The sequence below is a fragment of the Bos javanicus genome, chromosome 18 (genome assembly GCF_032452875.1).
Source record: "Bos javanicus breed banteng chromosome 18, ARS-OSU_banteng_1.0, whole genome shotgun sequence".
Taxonomy (NCBI): Eukaryota; Metazoa; Chordata; class Mammalia; order Artiodactyla; family Bovidae; genus Bos; species Bos javanicus.
This window is the reverse complement of record NC_083885.1, coordinates 62,370,456-62,380,445: the sequence shown is the minus strand read 5'-3', so window position 1 is coordinate 62,380,445 and position 9,990 is coordinate 62,370,456. Positions and strand designations below refer to the sequence as shown.

At 66.1% G+C, this 9,990-nt stretch overlaps 2 protein-coding genes across 2 annotated transcripts; both read left to right on the top strand.

The window, feature by feature from the left end:
* Nucleotides 1-6,793, top strand: ZNF628 (zinc finger protein 628). Its single transcript, XM_061389240.1, has 2 exons — nt 1-222; nt 3,580-6,793. Exon 2 carries the CDS (start codon nt 3,585-3,587, stop codon nt 6,669-6,671), a length of 3,087 nt encoding a protein of 1,028 aa, XP_061245224.1. The 5' UTR covers nt 1-222; nt 3,580-3,584; the 3' UTR covers nt 6,672-6,793.
* Nucleotides 6,794-7,335: 542 nt separating this feature from the next.
* On the top strand, nt 7,336-9,990 carry NAT14 (N-acetyltransferase 14 (putative)). Its single transcript, XM_061389256.1, has 3 exons — nt 7,336-7,538; nt 7,943-8,058; nt 8,845-9,990. The coding sequence occupies exons 2-3, from the start codon at nt 7,987-7,989 to the stop codon at nt 9,391-9,393; spliced, it is 621 nt and encodes a 206-aa protein (XP_061245240.1). The 5' UTR covers nt 7,336-7,538; nt 7,943-7,986; the 3' UTR covers nt 9,394-9,990.

Sequence of the window (9,990 nt, the reverse complement as noted above, 5' to 3'; positions counted from 1 at the left end):
CGTGGCGTCCTGACGCACCGGCGGCGACGTCGGGGTTTGTGTGCGCGAGAGGCCGCCGATAAAGGTTGGGTGCCTCGCGCCGGGGGCCGTTGGGAGGGAGCGCGCCCCCGCCCCCTCCCCGGCCCCCGCTCCCGCCCCGCCGCCGCCGGGGCCCTGCCTTCCCGTCGACCCCTGCGGGAGGGCCCTGGGCCGCCTCCGCTCGTTCCCCGGTCGGGGCCGCAGGTGAGAGACCGGAGGGGCGGGGGTGGGGGAGGGACCGGAGGGCGGAGACGTTGGGGAAACGGCGAACGTGAAACCGGAAGGGGTGCCTTAAAGGGAAGGGCGCTGCCTCACCTCCGACTTTTGTCCGCCGGGCTGGCCCCCGCCCTCTTAAAGGGCAAGGGACCTCTCTTTAAAGGGTCGGGGCAGGTAGTGCAGTTTGTAAGCTCTCCCCTCTCCCATCGCCCCTCTGCCCCACCCCGCACCCCCAGAAAGAATTCGCCTCTTAAAGGCCGCTGACAGTGTCCCACACGCTGAAGGAAAAAGCTTCTGAATCCTAGTGGCTTCAAAGCAAGTCCCTAGTTTAGCTCAGCAAGATAGGTGGGTACGCGGGCGCAGAACCCTCTTAAAGGGGAAGTCGGGCCTGATGGAAGGGTGTGGCCTGGCCTCTTGACGGGTTGCTGTTGACCGGATCAGCAGGATCCGGTCCCTTCCAGAGCACGGCTGTCTTCTTAAGGCATGCTGCCTTCTGAAAGACACGTGCAGCTTCCTGGGGTAGTCTCTTAAAAGGAGGTGCTTCCATTTCAAAGGGGTTGCTCATGTTTTCTCAAAGGGGATCTTTATGGCCTGTGCAGAGAGGATGCCCCGCTTTGTTTCACTCAAGATGTGTTCACCGAGCACTCACTCTGTGGCAGATGCATTCCAGACTCTAGGCGCCGGGAAGCAACAGTGAACAAGATGCCATTAGCATCCAGTGGGCAGAGACCAGGGGCTGACCAACTTGCAGTGCAGGGAACAGACCCCTGGACCCCCGACCAGCCCCAGATGTCAACAGCGCTGATGCTAGGAAACTCTGATTATGAAGTAGGTTAGAAAGTGATAGCAGTCTCCCTGGTGGCTCAGATGGTAAAGCGTCTGCCTGCAAAGCCGGAGACCGGGGTTCGATCCCTGGGTTGGGAAGATCTCCTGGAGAAGGAAACGGCAACCCACTCCAGTACTCTTGCCTGGAGAATCCTATGGACGGAGGAGCCTGGTAGGCTACAGTCCATGGGGTCGCAAAGAGTCGGACAGAAAGTGATAAGCCCCATGGTGGGGGGATAACAAGGCAGAGAAAGAGATTGCAGCGTGTTGGCAGGGACTGCAGAGTTTAGTAGGGTGATCAGGGAATACCTCCCGGAGATGATGTTTCCACAAAGCCTTGGAGGTGAGGGAGGGAAGGGGCTTCTAGGCAGGGGCCTGTGTGAGGGCCCCAGGTGGGAGCGGGCATGCCTGCCGCCACCCCATGAGCAGGGAGCTGTGAGGGTTGGAGAGGCCAGCAGGCAGAGAGTCAGGGAGGGGAGGAGGCCACAGGCCGTGGGAAGTCTGTAGGTTTTGGGGAGGGATCTGTCTTCTGCTGTCAGATAGGAGCTGTGGAAGCCTTTAGCACAGAGCAATGAGATGGTCTGTGTCAGCAGTTTCTATTCAGCCTCTGTGTTGGGAACAGGCTGGGAGTGAGAAGAGTAAGGATGGGAACTAGGAGAACTGTCAGATTCCAGCGATGCTCCTGCCAGAATAGGGGAGTCAGCTAATGGACTGGTCAGAGAGAGCGAGAGAGAGAGGAGTCAAGGGTGCCCGGGGACTTTTGGCCTGAGGAAAAACAAAGCTGTTTTCAGAGATGGAGAAGACTGGGGTGAGAGAGAGATTTGCAGCGGGCCAGGACACAGAGGGGAGACAGCAGGAACAGAAATTGGAGCTGGAGCTGGGTGTGGGGCCTAAGTGTGAGGTGTCTCTTAGGCGCCCAGCAGGGGTGTAGGTATCCAAGGTCAGGTGTCAAGTGGAGAGGAGTTTTGGAATGGTTCCATTTGTAGATTGTGGAGTCCCAGGAGTGGTGGGGCCCCCAGGGAGAGGGTGGGTGCAGAAGAGGAGGGCTGGCAGAGCCCTGGACCCTCCAGTGTTCACAAGTAGGACTGCCACTTGAAACAGAGAAGGGCTGGCAGGTGAGGAGAGCGGGGAGCCCAGAAGCCATGGCAGTGGGTCAAGGAGAGAGAACCACAGTGTCTGCTGACCACTGAGCAGAGACCACTGGCTTTAGCACTATGGAGGCCATGAGAGTGGGGCAGGGTCTGGTTGGCAGGGTTTGAGATGGGAGGAAGGGTGTACTGATGGCATGTTGGGGTGGCTTTGCACAGAGACGGAAAGGAGGCCACAGCTGGAGGAGGAAGTGGGGTGAAGGGTCTTTGTTCTTTTTAAAGATGGGAGACTTAGCCCTTGGGTGCAGTGATGGGGACGGTCCAGGAGGTGAGGAAAGTCCGAGTCTTTGGCCCAGAGGCAGGAGGCAGATGGCAGGGGTGGGGGGCAGTTCCGGGTTTCTCAGCCTTAGCACCCCTTGCATTTTGAACCTATGGCTCTTTGCTGTTTAGGGGTGAGTGGTTCTGTCCCGTGCATTTAGGACGTGGAGCAGAGTCTCTGGCTGCTGCCCACTAGATGACATTGGCCCCTGCCCCTCCAGTTGACACAGCCAACCCAGTCTGCAAGCATGGCCAGATGTCCCCTGGGGTCGGGGCGTAGTGGGGGGCGTGCAGATCACATGGCCTCGTTGAGAACCACGGGTGTAATTGCTGCATTGTGGGAACATTCTGTTCTGGTTGCTTTTATTTTCTCAGACACAGGGTCAGTGGCAAGCTCCACCTGCTAAGAGCAAGAGGGGACAGGAGAGAGGAGAGGAGAGAAGACGCGCCAGGTGTCACCTGGTGGGCAGTGCAGGGCGATGGGGAGGGAGCTTTGAGATCCTTGGGCTTGGATGCGCAGGGAGACGAGGCCAGGTGGCTTCGGGTCACCAGCAGCACCGTATACTGGGTAAGGGGGTGGCGAGGGTCTGGATGGGGGCTAGGGTGCGGGCTGCAGCGTCCGTGGTCGGTTTGGGGTTTAGCCGCCAGAAGGGGGCGCTGGAGCAGAATGCGTAGCGGTGGAGAGTAGGTGTCGGAGAGGCTTGTCTAGAGGGAAAGGGCTTTGGCAGTGGGAGCAGGTACTAAGCAGGATGGAGGAGGAGGTCTTTAGAGGGAGCTGACCGAAGGATCTGGAGCCAGGGCACTAGAGACCCGGCGTCCTTTAAGGACACGCCTGTCTTTAGGGGGACGGGGCAGAGAGCCCTCCAGCCTCTTGGAGGGGATGCCCCGTATCAGGGAGTGACCAGCTCCTCCCAGTGTGCCCGAAGTTTCCCCTTGAGCACCCAAGGCCTCTATCGCGGGCAGCCTCCATCGTGGGCAGCAGCCTCCTTGTCCGAAGGGAGGTGCTCCCTGCCTCTGAAAGGGCCGGCCTGTGGGTGTGGGGCTGCGATGGTCCGGTGTGTGAGTGGAGGTGCGGGGAGCCCCCGGCCTGCCTTGACCCCGCGTCCCTCCCCAGGTGTGATGGTCGGCTCCCACGTGGACATGGCGCCGGCCTCGACCGCCGAGGGGGCCAGTGAGAAGCCCGGGCCCGTGGCCCCCGCCCCGCCGGCGCAGTATGAGTGTGGGGAGTGCGGAAAGTCCTTCCGCTGGTCATCCCGCCTGCTGCACCACCAGCGCACGCACACAGGCGAGCGGCCCTATAAGTGCCCCGACTGCCCCAAGGCCTTCAAGGGCTCATCGGCGCTGCTCTACCACCAGCGGGGCCACACGGGTGAGCGGCCATACCAGTGCCCCGACTGCCCCAAGGCCTTCAAGCGCTCGTCGCTGCTGCAGATCCACCGCAGCGTGCACACGGGCCTGCGCGCCTTCACGTGCGGCCAGTGCGGCCTGGCCTTCAAGTGGTCCTCGCACTACCAGTACCACCTGCGGCAGCACACGGGCGAGCGGCCCTACCCTTGCCCGGACTGCCCCAAGGCCTTCAAGAACTCGTCCAGCCTGCGGCGCCACCGGCACGTGCACACGGGCGAGCGGCCCTACACCTGCGGCGTGTGCGGCAAGAGCTTCACGCAGAGCACCAACCTGCGGCAGCACCAGCGCGTGCACACGGGCGAGCGGCCCTTCCGCTGCCCGCTCTGCCCCAAGACCTTCACGCACTCCTCCAACCTGCTGCTGCACCAGCGCACACATGGCGGCGCCGCCACTGCCCCTGCCCCGGGTGCCGGCCCCGGGCCTCCGCCGCGCGAGCCCGCCGCTGGTGGCAAGGTCCTGGTCTCCGACGCCTACCTGCAGCGGCCCTTGCCGCCGCCCAGCCCGCCCGCCCCGCCACCACCCGCGCCCCCGCCCGTGGTGCCCGAGCTCTTCCTGGCCGCAGCCGAGACCACGGTGGAGCTGGTGTACCGCTGCGAAGGCTGCGAGCTGGGCTTCGGCAGCGAGGAGCTGCTCCTGGAGCACCAGCCGTGCCCGGGGCCCGAGGCGCTGCCTCCGCCAGCTGCCGCGCCCTCCGAGGCGCCCAAGGCCGACCCGCCGCCACCGCCGCGGTCCCCGCTGCCCCAGCCCGCTCCCGCCACCGCCGCTGCCCCTGGCTTTGCTTGCCTCCCCTGCGGGAAGTCCTTCCGGACGGTGGCCGGCCTCTCCCGCCACCAGCACAGCCACGGGGCGGCGGGTGGGCAGGCGTTCCGCTGCGGCAGCTGTGACGGCGCCTTCCCGCAGCTGGCCAGCCTGCTGGCGCATCAGCAGAGCCACGTGGAGGAGGCCGCAGCTGGGCGCCCGCCCCCCCAGGCCGAGGCCGCCGAGGTCACCTGCCCGCAGGAACCGCTGGGGCCAGCGCCCGGCCCGCCGGCCCCCGCGCCCGCGCCGGCCTCGGCGGAGCGGCCCTACAAATGTGCCGAGTGCGGCAAGGCCTTCAAGGGCTCCTCGGGGCTGCGCTACCACCTGCGGGACCACACGGGCGAGCGACCCTACCAGTGTGGCGAGTGCGGCAAGGCCTTCAAGCGCTCGTCGCTGCTCGCCATCCACCAGCGCGTGCACACGGGCCTGCGCGCCTTCACGTGCGGCCAGTGCGGCCTCACCTTCAAGTGGTCCTCGCACTACCAGTACCACCTAAGGCTGCACTCCGGCGAGCGGCCCTACGCCTGCGGCGAGTGCGGCAAGGCCTTCCGCAACACGTCGTGCCTGCGGCGCCACCGGCACGTGCACACGGGCGAGCGGCCCCACGCCTGCGGCGTGTGTGGCAAGAGCTTCGCGCAGACCTCCAACCTGCGGCAGCACCAGCGCGTGCACACGGGCGAGCGGCCCTTCCGCTGCCCGCTCTGCCCCAAGACCTTCACACACTCCTCCAACCTGCTGCTGCACCAGCGCACGCACTCAGCCGAGCGGCCCTTCACCTGCCCAGTCTGCGGCCGCAGCTTCGTCATGGCCGCCTACCTGCAGCGGCACCTGAGGACGCATGCCCCTGCGGCCCCTGCAGCCGGCCCCCAGCCCCCGGCCCCACTGGCCGCCGCCCCTGCTCCGTCGGCCACCCAGGATGTGCACGTCCTCCCCCATCTCCAGGCAACGCTCTCCCTAGAGGTGGCTGGGGGGACGGCCCCGGCCGCGGCCCCCGGCCCCGCCGCTCCCAACTCGCAGACGTTTCTCCTGGTGCAGACGGCTCAGGGCCTGCAGCTGATTCCCAGCAGCGTCCAGCCGCCCACGCCCCCGCCCCCGCCTGCGCCCCCCAAGCTCATCCTGCTGCCCTCCTCCGGCCCCGCTGGCGGGGGCAGCTGCGCCCGGCAGGGCCTGCGGGCTGCGGGGAAAGCTGGGCCGGGGGCTGGAGTAGTTTGGCTGCCAGGCCCTGGGGGGTTAGGCGTGCAGAGAGGAAGTAACGCTGCCGGGAACGTGGGAGGGCAGAGCCTTATAGTTCTGCAGAACGTGGCGGGTGGGGAGACAGGCCCGCAGGAAGTGAGTGGGGTTCAGCTCCAGCCCCTTCGTCCAGCCCCGGAACTGACCACCGTCCAGCTCCAGACGGCCCAGGAGGTGACCACGGTCCAGCTCCAGCCTGTGACGGGTCCGCTGTCCAGTTCCAGCGGGGGAGCCGTGACCACCGAGGCGCCTAATCTGCTGGTGGTTCAGAGCGGGGCAGCCGAGGAGTTGCTGGCGGACCCCGGCCCAGGGGAGCCTGGCGAGGGCGAGGCCGGCCCGGGGGTGGTCCCAGATGTGCTCTTTGAGACGCTGCAGACGGAGGAGGGGCTGCAGAGCGTGCTGGTGCTGAGCGGGGCCGATGGGGAGCAGACCCAGCTGTGTGTGCAGGAGGTAGAGACCTTACCGTCGGGGCTGGCCGAGCCGCCAGCCTCCGGCCCGCCCGGACAGAAGCTGCTCATTATCCGCAGCGCCCCGGCCGCAGAGCTGCTGGAGAACGGCAGCGCTGGGGGAGGCGCCGCTGCGCTGCAGCTGCTGGCGCCCCCACCGCCTGGCCCAGCCTCTGCTCCTGCGGGCGGCCCCGCGGCCCCGGGCCCCCAGATGGTACAAGTGGTCCCCGCAGGAGCGGCACCTGGGGGCGTGGCCCCACAGGGCCTGCCCTCCATCCAGATTGTCCAGACTCTGCCCGCGGTCCAGCTGGTGCACACGTTTTGAGTCGGACCACCGGTATCTCTTCCTGCCCCACGAAGAGGCCCCGACCCCATCTCCGCCTGGGCTGGGCTGGGCTGGGCGGAGGGAGCTGCAGGCTGGGCTTGCTAATAAAGACCAGAATCCCCTCTCTTGTGTTTTTTCTAATTGGTGGGGTGGGAGGTCAATGTCATGACCATAGCCACCACTTGGAAACTGGGGGGTCTCCTGCTTCCTGGTTCGCAGGTGGCTTTGCGTCTTGGGGCCAGCCGCTGCTCCTATGTGGGGGCCCTGTTTATCCATTTTTTAAGAAAAGGGACGCAACGGTCACGGTGTAGGGGAGGCACTGGAATCTGGAACACCGGTTCTGCCACTTGTTCTCTGTAAGTCACCGCGCTCTTCCTCGCGCAGAAAAATAAGTGGGTGGCGGGGATGCTTATCCCGACGATCACTGAGAGCCCTGGTGGGCAGTTGGGGAACCTGTGGGTCTGAGATGCTGTCGCGGCCCCGCCCGCGGAAGCCGGGGAGCCATTGGGAATCAAGCCGCCTTCGCGGCCTCACCCCTGCGCTCAGGTCGCTTAGCAACCAGGGGCTATCGGGAAGCCGGCCGGGGCGCGCTCTGGGTAAGCCCCGCTGCCCGCCTCCACCCGGTCTACAGTTCCAGGCCCTTCCGTCAGGCCCCCTCCCCTGCCAGCGTCCCGCACTCCCGCTCTCTCCGCCGCTCCTCCAGGCTCTAACCTATCCGGCCAGACGCTTGGCAACGGTTACTAAGCCCGAGAGCAGGCGCTGCCCCGCCCCCAGTGCGCGGGTCTGACGTCACTTCCGCCGGCGACCCCTCCCCGACCCTGCCCCCCGCCCCCCGCACCTTGTCAAAAGCGGGAGCGACCCACAGAGGTGTCTGAAAGTCCTTGTTCCTGCGACAGGCGACAGGCGCTGCTCCGGGGCGGCCGGGGGACAGAGGCGCTCTGGGCGCTGGGGGCGGGGAGCGCGGTCCTTTCCCTGGCTGGGGGGGTTCACTCACCCCCAGGGCAGCCGCGGGGCCTGGAGGCAGCGCGGTGTTGGCAGGCACCAGGCTTTTAGGCGTGGGTCGCCGAATACCGCCGGGGGCGGGCTTGACCCGAGAGGCTTCGGAAGGTCTCTGGATTGACCGGGAAGCCTGTCCTGTCTCGGCCCTCGCCTGGAGGCCGCCAGCATCCCGCGTCCTGACCTGGACACGCTGCAGCTGCTGGCCCGCAGCTCTGGGACACTTTGGGGAACAAGAGGTGTCCTCCTGACACTGACCTGCTTGTTTTCGCCAGGTGCACGCCTGCTCCTTTGGGGGCGCGGGAGCCTGGGGGCTGCCATGGCCCCCAGCCACCTGTCGGTGCGGGAGATGAGGGAAGATGAGAAACCCTTAGTGCTGGAAATGCTGAAGGTGAGAGACATTAGCAGCACCACTGAGCCCGGGGGGCGTGGGACGGAGGGTACCGCTTGGGGGTGGGGGGGCGGGACCCTAGAAAGCCCGGCAGGGGGCGGGGAAAGAATGGGGACACCAATGAGCTTGGGAGGGGCGGGGACAGAATGAGGGGCACCAGGGAGCCCAGGAGGGGGCGGGGGGCATCCCGAGTGGCTTCAGCCACCCTCCTGAGCCGGCGGTGACGCTGGAGAGCAATCTTTTGCTCCTAAGACACTTCCAGCCTTGGACCCTTCTCTCTCTAGTGCTTTCTCCCTAACCTAGGGATCGAGAACGGTTTTGTGTGTGTGTGTGTGTGGCCACGCCACATGGCACGCGGGATGTTAGTGCTCACCCACCATAGATCCAAGCCATGCCCCCCGCAGTACAAGGCCTTCCATCTTCCCACGTCCCCTCAGCCCTGTGCTCCAGCCTCCTACTACTCCAAGCCTGGCCCTCGAGGACCCCCAAGCTCCTTCCAGCTTCCTCTCTTGGTGGGGCGGCTCCTCTGTCCAGTCTCCCCTGGTGCCTCACGCCTGCAACTCCGCTGAACCCGGATTGCCCACCGTTCCTAATTCACCTGCTCCCACATTCAGAGCCCAATGGGCCAGCCAGCAGTGTGTTCACGCCGAGGCACACCTGCCACAGGCCCCGGATCAGTGCTGTCCCCTCCCCTCCGATTGCTCCCACCCCAGGCAGGGCCTGCCTCGGCCCCCACTGCCTGCCGCCCTCGGGAGCCCCCTCGCTGACTGCTCCTCCTGCCCGCAGGCTGGCGTGAAGGACACAGAGAACCGCGTGGCCCTTCACGCGCTGACCCGGCCGCCGGCCCTGCTCCTCCTGGCTGCGGCTAGCAGCGGCCTTCGCTTCGTCCTGGCCTCCTTCGCCCTGGCCCTCCTCCTGCCCGTGTTCCTGGCTGTGGCTGCCATGAAGCTGGGCCTGCGGGCCCGCTGGGGCTCGCTGCCCCCGCCCGGTGGCCTCGGGGGGCCCTGGGTGGCAGTGCGGGGCTCGGGAGACGTGTGCGGGGTCCTGGCCCTGGCCCCAGGCTCCAGTGCCGGGGATGGGGCCCGGGTCACCCGCCTCTCGGTGTCCCGTTGGCACCGCCGCCGAGGTGTAGGCAGGCGCCTGCTGGCCTTTGCTGAGTCCCGGGCGCGAGCCTGGGCTGGTGGCATGGGGGAGCCCCGAGCACGCCTGGTGGTCCCAGTGGCCGTGGCAGCCTGGGGCGTGGCCGGGATGCTGGAGGGCTGTGGCTACCAGGCCGAGGGGAGCTGGGGCTGCATGGGCTACACGCTGGTGCGGGAGTTCAGCAAGGAACTGTGACTGCAGACCCTAGTGGGAGGAAAAGCAGCATTTAGTGAGCACCTGCTGTGTGCAGGCACTTCCACACCATCCTTCCCCCCCCCACCCCAGGGCCCAGCAGCTGAGGCCCGCAGAGGGCAAGAGACCCCGCCACAGCCTGATGCACATCCGTAGTGTTTGAACTTCTTAGAGGGGTCAACCTGTCCAACCCCTGCCTCAGATTCTGTCTGCACGGAGAAATCTTATCTGTCTGCCAAGCCTGTGTCGCTTGTGTTATGACATGTGGCAGGAGAGGAGGCCGAGCACGTATGCTCCCCACTGGGGTTAGGACTTGGCAGGGGCACCCCAAACAGGGATGAGGGCCCCCCCAGCCCCAGGGGATGGGGTGGGGGGCGATGCCCATGCTTGGAGGGGGTGAGGCTGCAGAGGCAGAGAGGGGCTGAGCGAAGCCTCTGCAGGGGAGGGTTGTCTGCCTGGAGAGAGCCCCAGGGAGGGAGTGGTGGGCACAGGGCGGCCCGGCTAGCCCCTCCCCAGGAAGGTGGGAGCCCAGAGGGGCGGCCAGACCCATCTGGTTTTTTACACCCGTTTGTTAATAAAGCCTGTAACCGCTGCGCGCCA

Bases quoted from the DNA above. Each gene is read 5' to 3' on its own strand.
- ZNF628 (XM_061389240.1), top strand. From the start codon at position 3,585: ATGGTCGGCTCCCACGTGGACATGGCGCCGGCCTCGACCGCCGAGGGG.
- NAT14 (XM_061389256.1), top strand. From the start codon at position 7,987: ATGGCCCCCAGCCACCTGTCGGTGCGGGAGATGAGGGAAGATGAGAAA. The intron at 8,059-8,844 runs GTGAGAGACATT...TCCTGCCCGCAG, and splicing joins TAGTGCTGGAAATGCTGAAG to GCTGGCGTGAAGGACACAGA.